Below are 18,643 nucleotides of genomic sequence, written 5' to 3'. Positions count from 1 at the left end.
TAGTTTATGTGGATATGAATGTGTTAGTGTCTGTTCCTAGTTTATGTGGATATGAATGGGTTAGTGTCTGTTCCTAGTTTATGTGGATATGAATGTGTTAGTGCCTGTTCCTAGTTTATGTGGATATGAATGTGTTAGTGCCTGTTCCTAGTTTATGTGGATATGAATGTGTTAGTGTCTGTTCCTAGTTTATGTGGATATGAATGTGTTAGTGTCTGTTCCTAGTTTATGTGGATATGAATGTGTTAGTGCCTGTTCCTAGTTTATGTGGATATGAATGTGTTAGTGCCTGTTCCTAGTTTATGTGGATATGAATGTGTTAGTGCCTGTTCCTAGTTTATGTGGATATGAATGTGTTAGTGTCTGTTCCTAGTTTATGTGGATATGAATGTGTTAGTGTCTGTTCCTAGTTTATGTGGATATGAATGTGTTAGTGCCTGTTCCTAGTTTATGTGGATATGAATGTGTTAGTGCCTGTTCCTAGTTTATGTGGATATGAATGTGTTAGTGTCTGTTCCTAGTTTATGTGGATATGAATGTGTTAGTGCCTGTTCCTAGTTTATGTGGATATGAATGTGTTAGTGCCTGTTCCTAGTTTATGTGGATATGAATGTGTTAGTGCCTGTTCCTAGTTTATGTGGATATGAATGTGTTAGTGCCTGTTCCTAGTTTATGTGGATATGAATGTGTTAGTGCATGAGTGTCTGTGTGAGAGCTGGTGTGTTTTTCCTGTGTTTAACATGCATATGTTGGATACTTATGCATGTTGGTGTGTGTGCGCGTGTGCTTCCGTGTGTTTATGTGTTAAAGTCAGGTCTTCTATATGTGTGTTGTTTTGATGGTTTGATGGTGTTGATTTCACAAGGCCTTTGACAGAGGACCTTGCGAGGCCCATTTCATCTTTCATTGACTGTTGGTTTGCATGCTGCTGTTCTGTCCCACTGTCTGTCATAGACTAGATCAGAAACTCCACTCAGTTGGGCTGTTTAACTTGTGATCTAGGATCTACGTATGTTTATGTGTGGCTATATTATAGCTGCTCATTGTTGTTACTCAGTCACTGGGCTGTGTACCTCTTCTCCTGATGCATGCTGGGAAAGTGTCAGGTGTTCCCATCCCCCTAACATCCTCCCCATGTCCTGCCCCCCCCATCAACCCACAGATGGCACGTGGCCCTGCACCGGTCAGTCCCGTCCACTTGCTCACTAACCATTTGTGACCCTTTGTGAAGTTTGACCCTCCTCTCTCGCCATACCTCCTCTTATCTGTTTCTCCTCCAGACAGAATGGCCCTGGAGCTCAGAGCAAAGCTAGGGCACAATGCTACACATAGAAATAGAATGTACCGACAGAGGTGATTTAATATGGGATTAAGAAACATACTTTTACATGATATTTATTTCCACAGCTTTGTGTAGGGTCTGCTTCTGCTTAGCAACACAATTAAAGCAGCACGGTCAATATCAATTTCAATCAGGGTCAAAGTTGAATCACAAACACAGGCAATGTAGATAGATGCACATGGAACTAAAAGTAGCAGGCTAAACTCATGTTAATTTACAATCAGTGTATGAGCCTCATGTAAGAACCAGTGTACTTACAGCCCATCAGCAGGCGTGATGGAAGTTATCATGACTGTCATGTCTATCACACTGATGGTGCTTCAATCAATGCAGTAGCTGACTGTGAGGTTCTTTGTTGATCTTGTGTTTATGTCTCTGTGAGTGATTGTCTCTGTCTTCTGTTCTGTCTTCCTATGTAGTGAGCTCTTAAAGCTCACAATGGAGCTCATGTGTAGAGAAGGTCCAGGTGTGTAGCCTTCAGTCAGGTGCATGGCCATTTCCTTTTTCTCTCTCTCTCTTGCTCTCTCTCTGAACTATTTCAGTCACTTGATATTTCTCACCGCTGTCTCTTCCTTCCTCTATTCTGTTTCTCTCCCTTTCTTTCGTTCCCTTTCTCTACCCCAAACATTCTATCTTTGTCTCTCTCTCTCTCTCTCTCTACTCTCTCTTCCTCTCCTCCCTCCCCTCACTCTCTCTCTTTAACCCCTCTCTCCCTGCACTGGACGATGAGAGCGCCCCCTAGCGGTGACTCTGATGCAGGTCACTGACTGACTCTCGACATGCATGGGGTTGCTGCGTGTGATGCTAACAGATACCACTAACGGCTCCTAATGCCGCCTCCTCCTCATCATCAAAACTTGACTTGCGTGTATATGTGCGGTGCTTGTCTGCAACAACAAGGCGATGCTGAATGCATGCTCTATCAAACGCTGTTGGTTGACCAGGATTAGCTAAAGAACCTCCTCAAGCTTTATTATTCCATGTGTTATGATTTCTTGCTCATTCCGCACCTCATAACGTTCCTGTTGTTCAGCGTGAACCACTGCGCTGTAGGAGATGAATGAACTGAAGGCATGTCTGTCTGGAGTTACTCTACTCATACTTTCCACTGTTGACGACATCACCCAGTGTTCTTCCTGTACTGTTACTGTGAAATCATACATCTGAAATCATACAATGGTTCATAGTTTCTCTCACAGTTTCTTTCACAGTTTTCACAGCTGTGTTTTGATGAAAAATATACTGTTTTCCCATATAGGTGCATTTTAAAGGCCCAGTGCAGTCAAAAACCTTCTATTATATATATTTACACACTATAAGGTTGGAATAATACTGTGAAATTGTGAAAATTATGTTAATGCCATTTTAGTGTCAGAGGTGTTTGCAAAGTACCTGAGATTAAAACCTGTTTTGGTGGGATGGAGTTTTGGCCTTCCATGGTGACATCACCATGCTGTAAATTAGTTAATAGACCACTCCCAGACAGTCCTAGCAAAATTCTCGCTTCAGAAATTGCCCTTTGCTAAGAAGCTGTTGTTGTTTCTTTTTGACCATTTTAATGAAGTTACTTAATTGTTACCCAGAAATGATTTGATATTGAGATAAACAACAGCTGCATTGGACCTTTAAGAGTTGTGACTGATACAATATGATATGTTAAAACACCTTTGACTACCTTTGTAGGTAATATTTTACTAAATCTGTGTTTGTGTGGATTTGTGTGTGGGAGAAAGCGAGAGTGTCAGTTAGCAAAAGACAGTGTTTGATTTACAGTTTTAGCCTGCATGTCCAGCCCCTTAAGTGAAATGCTGAAGTAGAAAAACTGAATGTAAGTCATCTGAAAGTCATCTTTGGACAAGACGTTATATGGGTAGGAGGGGAGAAGAGGTTGTAGTATTATAACCGGTTGACAGGTATAAATGGGTTATATATGGGTTGTGCGACTATCACTAAAATAACACTGTTATAGTCATGTTAACATTATGTTTGGAACATCATGTCCATAAGCATCATAATAACAGTCTGTGTCAGTCAAATAATGTTTCAGAAACATTGTTATAGCATTATCCATATGTAGAGCCACAAGCTTTTTCATCTTGCTGTTTAAACCATTTAAAACCATTACGATAATGTATGTCAGTCATTCCCATTACACAGGGGGAGTGATAAAGTTGTGTTTCAGTCTTAAATGTTAACTTAAGTGTTATATTGTCTCAATGCTATGTCAGTCTTAAATGCAACGTAAGCACCACATAGAAGTTCTTAACCGTCACAGTATGTTGTCTGACAGTCTTAAACATTTACAGTGTTAAGATTCTGTTCTGCGTGTCATCACCGTTATGTTACATAGGGGTTGTGATTTAGGTGTGAGTCGGTCGGTCTTTCAATGTTACAAAATCAGTGTATAAACGTCAAGTGTGGAGACAATGTTGAGTGTCAGTCTTAAACCTAACGTACGTTTAATTTAAGCATAGTGACAGTATATGTAGTTATGTGTGTTTTTAATGGTGCATACGTCTTAAACATGGTGATAATATTGTGTTAAAGTATAAGGGAGACCTGAGGGTTGTGATATCGTTGTGTGAGTCATTAACACAGGTCTTTGATTTTAAAGCCTACGGAGGCTCCTCAGTTGGATGAGTCGGGGGTAAGATGCTCTTCCCCCAATCAGGGCCCTGCCTGTCTTCTCTGGGCTTGCATTGGTTTATGTTGGTCTTTATTTTATCGTCTTCAATCTATATAACCTTCTCTAGTCTTCTACATGGCCTTTTCTAGAACCTTGCCTTTTTAATTTATACAATTAAAAAGTTCTGTTTTCATTTTGAGATTGGTTTGGTTTGGTTTCTTTACTGTTCTTTTTGGTTGTATTTTTTGTTTGAGTTTTTCTGCTCTTCATTTTCCTTTTTTGGTTTGGGGTTATTATTTTGAAGGAGAGTGTGTCGGTCACTCAAACGTGGCGGAGTGCATCCCCATGGTGAGGGCGGTTCTGTCCGCTCCTCCTCACGTTTGTATTTGTATCGCTGCCACTGCTGCATGGTCTCTGCTGTGCCATGTGCCCTCTGCGTGTGGCAGTGACCCATGGATGACCCCATGGGGTTGGGATCATGACCTCTGCTATGACCTCTGACCTCTCTGGGGGGGGTCAGTCCCACTGTGACTCCGCATGCAGTGACTCTGGACCGAGGGTGCCATGCTTGTGCTGATGTGTCCAGTCAAGTTATGGCAAGGTTTTCTTTCCTACAGCATGCACCCTGTCCCTCTCGTCCTCCCTGTAGGTCTGTCTGTACTGTAGCAGGGCTCCTGGCAAAACTTCACCACCAGCCTCTTAGATACAGTTACATAGCAGATACACTCCAGCTAAACTGCATATGGGAATACTCCTCCCACTCTGTCACTCTAAACTCCTCCCACAGAGTTTACCCCACCGCTGTTTCCCCAAGTTCTCGTCATCAGGGCTACAACAAATGTATGAAATGGTTGGTGGTCCCTGAGGAGAGGGTTGGGAAACTCTGCCCTAGTAGATGCAACAAGTCCAGGATTTGTCTGGTTTGAACAGAAAGTGTCTTGATGTCCATAACATGATACTTAGATTAATGTGAAATATAATGCAAACTTGATCAAAGATGAATCACAAGGATACGTAAAATCACCACCATCCCTCAAACAACCCTCAGAGATGTTAGTTGAGTAAAGATGCAATACATGCTGAATCAGCTCATATATACAGTGGGGCAAAATTGTATTTAGTCAGCCACCAATTGTGCAAGTTCTCCCACTCAAAAAGATGAGAGAGGCCTGTAATTTTCATCATAGGTACACTTCAACTATGACAGACAAAATGAGAGAAAAAAAATCCAGAAAATCACATTGTAGGATTTTTAATGAATTTATTTGCAAATTATGGTGGAAAACAAGTATTTGGTCAATAACAAAAGTTTATATCAATACTTTGTTATATACCCTTTGTTGGCAATGACAGAGGTCAAACGTTTTCTGTAAGTCTTCACAAGGTTTTCACACACTGTTGCTGGTATTTTGGCCCATTCCTCCATGCAGATCTCCTCTAGAGCAGTGATGTTTTGGGGCTGTTGCTGGGCAACACGGACTTTCAACTCCCTCCAAAGATTTTCTATGGGGTTGAGATCTGGAGACTGGCTAGGCCACTCCAGGACCTTGAAATGCTTCTTACGAAGCCACTCCTTCGTTGCCCGGGTGGTGTGTTTGGGATCATTGTCATGCTGAAAGACCCAGCCACATTTCATCTTCAATGCCCTTGCTGATGGAAGGAGGTTTTCACTCAAAATCTCATGATACATGGCCCCATTCATTCTTTCTTTTACACGGATCAGTCGTCCTGGTCCCTTTGCAGAAAAACAGCCCCAAAGCATGATGTTTCTACCCCCATGTTTCACAGTAGGTATGGTGTTCTTTGGATGCAACTCAGCATTCTTTGTTCTCCAAACACGACGAGTTGAGTTTTTACCAAAAAGTTATATTTTGGTTTGATCTGACCATATGACATTCTCCCCATCTTCTTCTGGATCATCCAAAAGCTCTCTGGCAAACTTCAGACGGGCCTGGACATGTACTGGCTTAAGCAGGGGGACACGTCTGGCACTGCAGGATTTGAGTCCCTGGCGGCGTAGTGTGTTACTGATGGTAGGCTTTGTTACTTTGGTCCCAGCTCTCTGCAGGGCATTCACTAGGTCCCCCTGTGTGGTTCTGGGATTTTTGCTCACCGTTCTTGTGATCATTTTGACCCCACGGGGTGAGATCTTGCGTGGAGCCCCAGATCAAGGGAGATTATCAGTGGTCTTGTATGTCTTCCATTTCCTAATAATTGCTCCCACAGTTGATTTCTTCAAACCAAGCTGCTTACCTATTGCAGATTCAGTCTTCCCAGCCTGGTGCAGGTCTACAATTGTGTTTCTGATGTCCTTTGACAGCTCTTTGGTCTTGGCCATAGTGGAGTTTGGAGTGTGACTGTTTGAGGTTGTGGACAGGTGTCTTTTATACTGATAACAAGTTCAAACAGGTGCCATTAAGTAACGAGTGGAGGACAGAGGAGCCTCTTAAAGAAGAATTTACAGGTCTGTGAGAGCCAGAAATCTTGCTTGTTTGTAGGTGACCTTATACTTGTTTTCCACCATAATTTGCAAATAAATTCATTAAAAATCCTACGATGTGATTTTCTGGATTTTTTTTCTAATTTTGTCTGTCATAGTTGAAGTGTACCTATGATGAAAATTACAGGTCTCTCTCATCTTTTTGAGTGGGAGAACTTGCACAATTGGTGGCTGACTAAATACTTTTTTGCCCCACTGTATCTCACATCTTAGTCTCAGTAAAGGCCAATCACCTTTAGTATCAACATTTGATTTAGTATACATGCATGTAGTACTTTGAGTACTGTTAAGTGCTGGTCCAGGCATTGAAGCACAGCCAGGTTCCCTGTGTACACAGGTTATTCCTTTTCATGGTTTTGAGTGTGAGTACCTTTTGAACTCTACATACTGTATATTCTTTCTCCTGCGAACCGGCCACCTTCCATTCTAGTCTGAGCGCAAACCCTCTTGCTGGCTTTCTACAAACACACACACACTCCGATCCTCTGATGCTGCCCCCGTCTCCTACAGAACACGGAGGACAGTGCTCGCATCTCCATCACCTTCTTCCGACTGTTCCGAGTCATGCGATTGGTCAAGCTGCTGAGTAGAGGGGAGGGCATCCGCACCCTCCTGTGGACCTTCATCAAGTCCTTTCAGGTGAGTAGGCATCATCCACTCAGCTAATTTACCAGGCTATTAAGGAATTGGATTATCTCTGGTCTCTTTCTTTCTGTCTCCTTCCCTCTCACTTTCTGTCTTCCTCTTTCTTTCTTTCGTTCTTTCTCTCACTCTTTCATTCTAATTTTCCTTCTTTCATTCTCATTCTCCTTACCATTTATCTCATTCTTCTCGCTCTCATTCTCGCTGTCTCTCACTCTGCCTCTTTCTCTCTCCCTCCAGGCTCTGCCCTATGTCGCCCTTCTGATCGCCATGCTCTTCTTCATCTATGCTGTCATCGGCATGCAGGTGAGTCACTGAAACTGAGAAACTATTTGTTACTAAATCATTCTCCTCAGGTCTTCTCAGGTCTTCTTCATCTCACAGTACAGCCTCACTAAACCTCTTCATAAAGAGTAGCAGTACACCTGGGTCAGTCTCATAGTAACAGCCTCAGTAAACCTCTTCATAAAGAGTAGCAGTACCCCTGGGTCAGTCTCATAGTAACAGCCTCAGTAAACCTCTTCATAAAGAGTAGCAGTACCCCTGGGTCAGTCTCATAGTAACAGCCTCACTAAACCTCTTTATAAAGAGTAGCAGTACACCTGGGTCAGTCTCATAGTAACAGCCTTACTTAACCTCTTTATAAAGAGTAGCAGTACACCTGGGTCAGTCTCACAGTAACAGCCTTACTTAACCTCTTCATAAAGAGTAGCAGTACACCTGGGTCAGTCTCACAGTAACAGCCTCAGCGGTGCAGCCAACGGGTTTCTCCACGCATCGCGCCGACAGAAACAAACATCTTTCTGGTAAGAAGACGGGCGGGGGCGTATGTCTTATGGCCAACGTGACATGGTGTGATGAAAGAAACATACAGGAACTCAAATCCTTCTGTTCACCTGATTTAGAATTCCTCACAATCAAATGTAGACCGCATTATCTACCAAGAGAATTCTCTTCGATTATAATCACAGCCGTATATATCCCCCCAAGCAGACACATCGATGGCTCTGAACGAACTTTATTTAACTCTCTGCAAACTGGAAACGATTTATCCGGAGGCTGCATTCATTGTAGCTGGGGATTTTAACAAGGCTAATCTGAAAACAAGACTCCCTAAATTTTATCAGCATATCGATTGCGCAACCAGGGGTGGAAAGACCCTGGATCATTGTTACTCTAACTTCCGCGACGCATATAAGGCCCTGCCCCGCCCCCCTTTCGGAAAAGCTGACCACGACTCCATTTTGTTGATCCCTGCCTACAGACAGAAACTAAAACAAGAAGCTCCCACGCTGAGGTCTGTCCAACGCTGGTCCGACCAAGCTGACTCCACACTCCAAGACTGCTTCCATCACGTGGACTGGGAGATGTTTCATATTGCGTCAGACAACAACATTGACGAATACGCTGATTCGGTGTGTGAGTTCATTAGAACGTGCGTTGAAGATGTCGTTCCCATAGCAACGATTAAAACATTCCCTAACCAGAAACCGTGGATTGATGGCAGCATTCGTGTGAAACTAAAGGCACGAACCACTGCTTTTAATCAGGGCAAGGTGTCTGGTAACATGACTGAATACAAACAGTGCAGCTATTCCCTCCGCAAGGCTATCAAACAAGCTAAGCGCCAGTACAGAGACAAAGTAGAATCTCAATTCAACGGCTCAGACACAAGAGGTATGTGGCAGTGTCTACAGTCAATCACGGACTACAGGAAGAAACCCAGCCCAGTCACGGACCAGGATGTCTTGCTCCCAGGCAGACTAAATAACTTTTTGCCCGCTTTGAGGACAATACAGTGCCACTGACACGGCCTGCAACGGAAACATGCGGTCTCTCCTTCACTGCAGCCGAAGTGAGTAAGACATTTAAACGTGTTAACCCTCGCAAGGCTGCAGGCCCAGACGGCATCCCCAGCCGCGCCCTCAGAGCATGCGCAGACCAGCTGGCCGGTGTGTTTACGGACATATTCAATCAATCCCTATACCAGTCTGCTGTTCCCACATGCTTCAAGAGGGCCACCATTGTTCCTGTTCCCAAGAAAGCTAAGGTAACTGAGCTAAACGACTACCGCCCCGTAGCACTCACATCCGTCATCATGAAGTGCTTTGAGAGACTAGTCAAGGACCATATCACCTCCACCCTACCTGACACCCTTGACCCACTCCAATTTGCTTACCGCCCAAATAGGTCCACAGACGATGCAATCTCAACCACACTGCACACTGCCCTAACCCATCTGGACAAGAGGAATACCTATGTGAGAATGCTGTTCATCGACTACAGCTCGGCATTCAACACCATAGTACCCTCCAAGCTCGTCATCAAGCTCGAGACCCTGGGCCTCGACCCCGCCCTGTGCAACTGGGTACTGGACTTCCTGACGGGCCGCCCCCAGGTGGTGAGGGTAGGCAACAACATCTCCTCCCCGCTGATCCTCAACACTGGGGCCCCACAAGGGTGCGTTCTGAGCCCTCTCCTGTACTCCCTGTTCACCCACGACTGCGTGGCCATGCACGCCTCCAACTCAATCATCAAGTTTGTGGACGACACAACAGTGGTAGGCTTGATTACCAACAACGACGAGACGGCCTACAGGGAGGAGGTGAGGGCCCTCGGAGTGTGGTGTCAGGAAAATAACCTCACACTCAACGTCAACAAAACTAAGGAGATGATTGTGGACTTCAGGAAACAGCAGAGGGAACACCCCCATCCACATCGATGGAACAGTAGTGGAGAGGGTAGCAAGTTTTAAGTTCCTCGGCATACACATCACAGACAAACTGAATTGGTCCACTCACACAGACAGCATCGTGAGGAAGGCGCAGCAGCGCCTCTTCAACCTCAGGAGGCTGAAGAAATTCGGCTTGTCACCAAAAGCACTCACAAACTTCTACAGATGCACAATCGAGAGCATCCTGGCGGGCTGTATCACCGCCTGGTATGGCAACTGCACCGCCCTCAACCGTAAGGCTCTCCAGAGGGTAGTGAGGTCTGCACAACGCATCACCGGGGGCAAACTACCTGCCCTCCAGGACACCTACACCACCCGATGCTACAGGAAGGCCATAAAGATCATCAAGGACATCAACCACCCGAGCCACTGCCTGTTCACCCCGCTGCCATCCAGAAGGCGAGGTCAGTACAGGTGCATCAAAGCTGGGACCGAGAGACTGAAAAACAGCTTCTATCTCAAGGCCATCAGACTGTTAAACAGCCACCACTAACATTGAGTGGCTACTGCCAACACACTGTCAATGACACTGACTCTACTCCAGCCACTTTAATCATGGGAATTGATGGGAAATGATGTAAATATATCACTAGCCACTTTAAACAATGCTACCTTATATAATGTTACTTACCCTACATTGTTCATCTCATATGCATACGTTGATACTGTACTCTATATCATCGACTGCATCCTTATGTAATACATGTATCACTAGCCACTTTAACTATGCCACTTGGTTTACATACTTATCTCATATGTATATACTGTACTCGATATCATCTACTGTATCTTGCCTATGCTGCTCTGTACCATCACTCATTCATATATCCTTATGTACATATTCTTTATCCCCTTACACTGTGTATGACAGTAGTTTTTTTTGGAATTGTTAGTTAGATTACTTGCTCGTTATTACTGCATTGTCGGAACTAGAAGCACAAGCATTTCGCTACACTCGCATTAACATCTGCTAACCATGTGTATGTGACAAATAAAATTTGATTTGATTTGATTTGATTTGATTTAAAACTCTTTATAAAGAGTAGCAGTACCCCTGGGTCAGTCTCACAGTAACAGCCTCACTAAACCTCTTTATAAAGAGTAGCAGTACACCTGGGTCAGTCTCACAGTAACAGCCTTACTTAACCTCTTTATAAAGAGTAGCAGTACACCTGGGTCAGTCTCACAGTAACAGCCTTACTTAACCTCTTTATAAAGAGTAGCAGTACACCTGGGTCAGTCTCATAGTAACAGCCTTACTTAACCTCTTTATAAAGAGTAGCAGTACCCCTGGGTCAGTCTCATAGTAACAGCCTTACTTAACCTCTTTATAAAGAGTAGCAGTACCCCTGGGTCAGTCTCATAGTAACAGCCTTACTTAACCTCTTTATAAAGAGTAGCAGTACACCTGGGTCAGTCTCACAGTAACAGCCTCACTAAACCTCTTTATAAAGAGTAGCAGTACCCCTGGGTCAGTCTCATAGTAACAGCCTTACTTAACCTCTTTATAAAGAGTAGCAGTACACCTGGGTCAGTCTCATAGTAACAGCCTTACTTAACCTCTTTATAAAGAGTAGCAGTACCCCTGGGTCAGTCTCATAGTAACAGCCTCAGTAAACCTCTTTATAAAGAGTAGCAGTACACCTGGGTCAGTCTCACAGTAACAGCCTCAGTAAACCTCTTTATAAAGAGTAGCAGTACCCCTGGGTCAGTCTCATAGTAACAGCCTTACTTAACCTCTTTATAAAGAGTAGCAGTACACCTGGGTCAGTCTCACAGTAACAGCCTTACTTAACCTCTTTATAAAGAGTAGCAGTACACCTGGGTCAGTCTCACAGTAACAGCCTTACTTAACCTCTTTATAAAGAGTAGCAGTACACCTGGGTCAGTCTCACAGTAACAGCCTTACTTAACCTCTTTATAAAGAGTTGTAAAATAGTTTTCGATTGCATAAACTAATGAACACAACCCTGTTCTTCACACAGTATGTAAACTGACCCTTGTTTATCTATACTGTTTGTTTCAGGTGTTCGGGAAGGTAGCCATGGTGGACGGCACCCACATCAACAGGAACAACAACTTTCAGACCTTCCCTCAGGCCGTGCTGTTGCTCTTTAGGTCTGTAGGGGTCAGGGGGTCAGCATGAGGGGTCACAGGGGCAGAGTTCACCCAGACAATGTAGCATTGAAGCGCAAGACTAAACTTCTTCGCTATTTCGGTCCCGTAGCTACCACGTTGTAAGAGCATGAAGCGAACCCGTGCACATGCACAGATACTACGTGTGAATGTCTGAGAGCGAAGTCATACTTCTTCCTCCTCGCAAATTCTGCATTGCTGCTCGTGCAACGTCATTCCTCTAAAGTTACCTTTAACAACATTTTGACCCTTAAAGGGATAGTTCGGGAATTTAGCAATGAAGTCCAGCATAAAGGAAGTTATGCTAGCTGTATCCAAAGACTTCCAGTCTTTGTGCTAAGCTAGTTAGCATTGGCTTGCGAAACTATCTCAAATTTCATAAAAATGGTACCCACAAGTTCATCCGACTGGGGAAGTAGATAAAGGGCCTCATTGCCAAAATCCCAAACTATCCCTAAAAGTCTTCATCAGGAGATGTGGTTGTGAAAAGATTATGGTAATGCTGACTAGGCTATTTTATGAGTGATGTTTTTGTCTCAGGTGTACCACAGGCGAGGTAAGGAGATATGTTGATGACATATGGTTGTGAAGGTTGTGCAAAGGTAATGCTGAGGTATCTTGACAAGTCATGTCTTGGTCTCAGGTGTGCCACTGGGGAGGCGTGGCAGGAGATCATGTTGGCGTGTGTGTCTGGAAAGCTGTGTGACCCAGAGTCTGACTACAACCCTGGAGAGGAGATGACCTGTGGAGCCAGCTTCGCCTACATCTACTTCATCAGCTTCTACATGCTCTGTGCCTTCCTGGTGCATAAATACACTTAGATACACACCATTCTGTACATACTGTACATACTTATACACTAGGCTTGCGCTGTATACCGTATATTCCGTATACCGGGGTATTTGGAAACAGCCAAGGGATAGTTTTTCAATATCGTCAAAACTATTTAACAGTAAATGTGAATATTTGTAGCTACGTTTAAAGTTAATACCTGCAGTCAAATTGTGCAATACGTTAGGAGCAAAAGCAGATTGCGTTCCTCATTTCATCTGTCATGTTATTTTACATTATGAAGGTTACCGTAGTTCTCCAGAACAGTTGAGCCAGTCACGTGTTTGTAAATAGCACAACGGGAGAAAGAGAGCTGCTGAGTCCATAGCATGCTATATCTAGCGGTGAGTCTCAGGTGTGTGGTGCACATGAGATAATGAAGTTACAGTTGTATGCAATTCACTACTAAATGTTTGCCATCAGATATCTTATAATGGCTTTCTACCAGGAGTCGAAGAGCTCTGGATGAGTTATCTTCACAGCTGCCATTTGTTCCCTGTGCTTCCTATTAGCATTTCTCTGCTCCATATACACATGCTGCTCTTTCTTCAGAAAAGCATGCATTGCAGCTTTGTTCATTTGCACAATTTCTCATTCACTTTCGCTTGTAAATGTCCACACTCACCAAAAATAACATTTGGTTATGCTTGCATAACTTTATGAGCTTAATTTTCCTATCTTTGCAATTAGTTTATGTTTGTTTTCACTCATTAGCATTTAGCTAACAGCGTCTATGTGATTTCATTATTAGTTTGTGCTTATTTTGATAGCGTTCTGGTAATAGAGGGCCAATGGGCTCTTTTTGCATTTTTAGCACCCCCTTGTGTTCTATGCCGGTAATACCATAAATCATGGGATGAGAGAAGGTTGGTATGAAGATATGAAAATCTGGAAAAAGCCCAAGCCTATTATACACTCAGCAGACACACACTGAAACACATACACACCAGCATACAGGCATACACTATAAATTCTCACAAATACGCTCACACACAGATACAGGCCTATATTCCCACAATAACTGTAGCCTGTTCTGTTCTTCTAATCTAGATTATCAATTTGTTTGTGGCTGTCATCATGGACAACTTTGACTATCTGACTCGTGATTGGTCAATCCTGGGTCCTCACCACTTGGACGAGTTTAAGAGGATCTGGTCTGAGTATGACCCAGAGGCCAAGTAAGTGTGTTTTGTGTGTCTATTTAGTGCAAATATTTGGTTGTATTGACCTGTGTGAGATTATGTTTGAGATTAATTTCTGTCTGTTCTGTTGCAATAGTCTCTGAGTGTATGTTTATATCTTGCTCTCGCTCTCTCTCTGACACAGGGGCAGGATTAAACATCTGGACGTGGTCACTCTGCTCCGACGAATTCAGCCTCCTTTGGGCTTCGGCAAACTCTGTCCTCATAGAGTGGCCTGCAAGGTACACCATCTCTCTGGTCTCTCTCTCTCTTTCTCCTTTTCTCTGCTATGATAACCCTATCTCTCGCTCTCTATTTTTCTCCCTCACTCTCGCTTGTAACTCTCTGTCTCTCTCTCAAATGTATCTGGCATGTGTTGATACCTATAAACAGCATGTAAGTAACTCTCCTTTTTCCTTCTCTCAGAGACTGGTGGCCATGAACATGCCTCTAAACAGCGACGGCACCGTGATGTTCAATGCTACCCTATTTGCATTAGTACGCACAGCCCTGAAGATCAAAACTGATGGTAGGAGACACACACACACACATACCACAACACCACAACAGTATCATCTGTACAGTTTGTATTGATAGTGACAGGACATGTGTTGTTTATCTGTGCTGTAGGTAATCTGGAGCAGGCCAACGAGGAGCTGAGAGCAGTCATCAAGAAGATCTGGAAGAGGACCAGTATGAAGCTACTGGACCAAGTGGTGCCCCCTGCTGGTGGTCAGTCAAAACACACAATCCTAGTAGCAACACACAAATTAGATCCCGGTAGCATATATAGACCCACACGCCCAACATCCCAGCACACTATCACACAGAAATATATTACACACACACATAATGCCTTCTCATTGTAAATACACAACAAACTCCCACTCTCACATATAATGCCTTCTCAACAAACTCCCCCTCTCACACATAATGCCTTCTCAATGTAAATACACAACAAACTCCCCCTTTCACACATAATGCCTTCTCATTGTAAATACACAACAAACTCCCCTCTCACACATAATGCCTTCTCATTGTAAATACACAACAAACTCCCCTCTCACACATAATGCCTTCTCAATGTAAATACACAACAAACTCCCCCTTTCACACATAATGCCTTCTCATTGTAAATACACAACAAACTCCCCCTCTCACACATAATGCCTTCTCATTGTAAATACACAACAAACTCCCCCTCTCACACATAATGCCTTCTTAACAAACTTCCCCTCTCACACATAATGCCTTCTCAATGTATATACACAACAAACTCCCCCTCTCACACATAATGCCTTCTCATTGTAAATACACAACAAACTCCCCCTCACACATAATGCTTTCTCAATGTATATACACAACAAACTCCCCCTCTCACACATAATAGCCTACACACACACACACTCTCTCTCACTCATGATTTCAGCTGTGCCCTGCTGTTTTCTGCTCTCATGTTCTCCGCAGTGTTTTTGATCTGTGTTTGTGTGTATCTACACTCTTTCTTTCCTGTTCCGGATACCACTGGAGGTTCCAGGGCGACTGTTACTGTGACTGTTACTGTGACTATTACTGTTACTGTGTGCTAGGCTTTGGGCTTGCATGGCCTCATAGTGGTAGATCACTGTTTGTCAGTGCATGCCGTACCTCTCCTACTAAACTCTCTTTCTCTCCATCTCTGTCTCTCTGTCTCTGTCTCACTCTCTCTCTCTCCCTGTCTCACTCTCTCTCCCTGTCTCACTCTCTCTCTCTCGCTTTCTCTCTCCCTGTCTCACTCTCTCTCTCTCTCTCTCTCTGTCTCTCTCTCGCTTTCTCTCTCCGTCTCACTCTCTCTCTCTGTCTCTCTCTCGCTTTCTCTCTCCCTGTCTCACTCTCTCTCTCTGTCTCTCTCTCGCTTTCTCTCTCCCTGTCTCACTCTCTCTCTCTCTCTCGCTTTTTCTCTGTATGTCCTTATCTCTCTCTGTCTGTACTTATCTCTGTATGTCATTATCTCTGTCTGTCTTTATCTCTGCCTATCTGTCCGTCTCTCTCTCTCTCTCTCTCTCTCTCTCTCTCTGTTTGAGCTTTTCCACAGCTTCTGGTCCTTTCCTCTATACTGTATATCTGTGTATTAAAAAAAACGACTCTTAAGAACTTCAGAATATTCTGAAGCAGTTCTGTTTTAGGGTGGTGGCATGGAACTAGTGTTGCCTCATTTTTCCGAACTCTGTCCCCAACGTGCTTGTTTAAAGTGACACAGACCCCTGCTTCAGAATCATTCTCACTCACTCACTCACACGCAGACACACACACATTGTACTGTAAATGCTCACTTTGATATACTCTTGTATACATCTTCTACATCTATTTTTACATTGCTCTCATATGTGTGCGCACACACGCACATGCTACCACATGCTACCACAAGCACACACAGATACACACTTACACTAACATACTCACATTTATACCTAGTTCTGCTTGCTTGCATGTGCTCAGTAGAGTCTAACTGCGTATTGTGCTCCTTAACACCCAAAATCCCTCTACTGGAGTGGATCTCAACTGTTTGAATACATTCCCAGGGCTGCCTCTTTTTAGTCATATCATAAATCAACTTAACAAAAACAGCTTGGCGCATTAACTCCTATTTAAATGAAGTGCCTTGCTTTACTTAGTAAATTGCTCATAATAACCCATATGAATGGTACTATTTTAACCTGCAGACTCAAGAAAGTAGATTCTGGAGGGGTCCTGTGCCTCTGTGGTCCTGCCTGTGCCCTGTCTGCTATGTCTGCCCTCTCTTTCTGCCTCCTAGGCTGGGCAGGGGGTTATTAATAGAAGTGATAGTTTAGAAGATGTCAATAGGCCTAATAGAAATCTTATAATTCTTAGGAATTACAGGATCTCTATGGGAGGCCCAGCATTTAACTAGCATCGAACCATAGTTCAGCTAAGGTTTCGGTTTAATTTGAGGTGTACCAGTGAGGTATACCAGTTCTGTTTTAGGGTGGTGGCATGGAACTACAGTTGCCTCTTCTCTCCGACCTCTGTCCCCAGGCCTGAAAGATGTAATTGAGGATCTATATTCTATTATTGAATTATCATTGAGTTATTATTGAATTATTATTGAGTTATTATTGAGTTATTATCGAGTTATTTCTGAGTTATTTCTGCGTTATAATTTAGTTATTGTAGTCTTTGACCTACAGAGGCAGCTTCAGATACAGTAAAAACACCATCAACATGGATGTATATGAATGATACAGGTGATATGAGATTTCAGTGCATGAAGGTCCAGTACAGCACAGGGATCTAGGGAATAGTGTCTTATCATTTATAGGATAACCTCATGGTTAGGGTCCAGAATCTGAGGGGAGCGGCCGGGGCGTGGGGAAGCGAAATGAGGTTGGGACTCCCAGAATGCTGTGCAGTGACCTCCAGTCTGACACAGGAAGCGTTTGTGTGGTCTGTTCACCTAGATGATGAGGTAACCGTGGGGAAGTTCTATGCCACCTTCCTGATACAGGACTACTTTAGGAAATTCAAGAAACGTAAAGAGGAGGGCCTGGTAGGGGTGCACGCCTCCCAGAACAACACAGCCATCGCTCTACAGGTGAGTATTGGTGTGTGTGTGCTGTTTGTGTGTGTGCGAGCGAGCGAGCATTTGCGTTTGTGCATGTGTGCGTTTGTGTACGTGCGTGCGTTTGTGTGTGTGTGTGTGCATGTGTATGTGTGTTTGAGAGCGAGCAAGCGTCTACAAAATGTGCAAAGAAATGTGTGTGAAGAGAAAGTGTGTGCCTGAAACACCGAGAATCTGTGTGCTAATATTGTGATTTATGATTCAGCAGGTCATTCATGATCAAAGCTATTGGTGTACAGTATGACCCTGTTTATGTGATGACGTACATCAATGTATGTCTCTTTCTGAGAGGCATGTGTCTTCATCTCTATGTTAATGTTGACAATGGTATGTGTGCGTATCCCAAAAGGTTCCCTATTCCCTCTATCGTGCACTACCATGGCTCTGGTCACTATGTAGGGAATAGGATGCCATTTGGGACGCAACCATTTCTGTCCGCTCACCATCGTCATCCAATGTTTTCACGTGTCTATCACCCATCAGCTCATGAAGCTCTCACTCACAGCAGCTTTTTTCTGTTTCCGTCACCGTTAGCTTCAAGCCATGAGGGTTTTTTCTGTTTCCGTCACCGTTAGCTTCAAGCCATGAGGGTTTTTTCTGTTTCCGTCACCGTTAGCTTCAAGCCATGAGGGTTTTTTCTGTTTCCGTCACCGTTAGCTTCAAGCCATGAGGGTTTTTTCTGTTTCCGTCACCGTTAGCTTCAAGCCATGAGGGTTTTTTTCTGTTTCCGTCACCGTTAGCTTCAAGCCATGAGGGTTTTTTCTGTTTCTGTCACCGTTAGCTTCAAGTCATGAGGGTTTTTTCTGTTTCCGTCACCGTTAGCTTCAAGCCATGAGGGTTTTTCTGTTTCCGTCACCGTTAGCTTCAAGCCATGAGGGTTTTTTCTGTTTCCGTCACCGTTAGCTTCAAGTCATGAGGGTTTTTTCTGTTTCCGTCACCGTTAGCTTCAAGCCATTCATTTATTTTCTGTTTCCGTCACCGTTAGCTTCAAGCCATGAGGTTTTTCTCTGTTTCCGTCACCGTTAGCTTCAA

General features: G+C 43.7%; 1 protein-coding gene across 1 annotated transcript in view; it reads left to right on the top strand.

Annotated features, from left to right (window-relative positions):
• Positions 1-18,643, top strand: part of LOC112255325 (voltage-dependent L-type calcium channel subunit alpha-1D) — a 134,635-nt gene that overhangs the window by 95,834 nt on the left and 20,158 nt on the right. Inside the window, exons 30-39 of the mRNA XM_042324674.1 lie at positions 3,957-3,989; positions 6,979-7,107; positions 7,351-7,416; positions 11,871-11,962; positions 12,624-12,783; positions 13,862-13,989; positions 14,138-14,234; positions 14,419-14,521; positions 14,623-14,724; positions 17,451-17,584. Of these exons, the coding sequence (XP_042180608.1) occupies positions 3,957-3,989; positions 6,979-7,107; positions 7,351-7,416; positions 11,871-11,962; positions 12,624-12,783; positions 13,862-13,989; positions 14,138-14,234; positions 14,419-14,521; positions 14,623-14,724; positions 17,451-17,584 (1,044 nt within the window). The remainder of the gene's footprint in view (positions 1-3,956; positions 3,990-6,978; positions 7,108-7,350; positions 7,417-11,870; positions 11,963-12,623; positions 12,784-13,861; positions 13,990-14,137; positions 14,235-14,418; positions 14,522-14,622; positions 14,725-17,450; positions 17,585-18,643) is intronic.

Source organism: Oncorhynchus tshawytscha, linkage group LG07 (assembly GCF_018296145.1).
Source record: "Oncorhynchus tshawytscha isolate Ot180627B linkage group LG07, Otsh_v2.0, whole genome shotgun sequence".
NCBI lineage: Eukaryota > Metazoa > Chordata > Actinopteri > Salmoniformes > Salmonidae > Oncorhynchus > Oncorhynchus tshawytscha.
The sequence above is the reverse complement of the archived record's forward strand: the minus strand, read 5'-3'. Positions and strand labels throughout refer to the sequence as shown.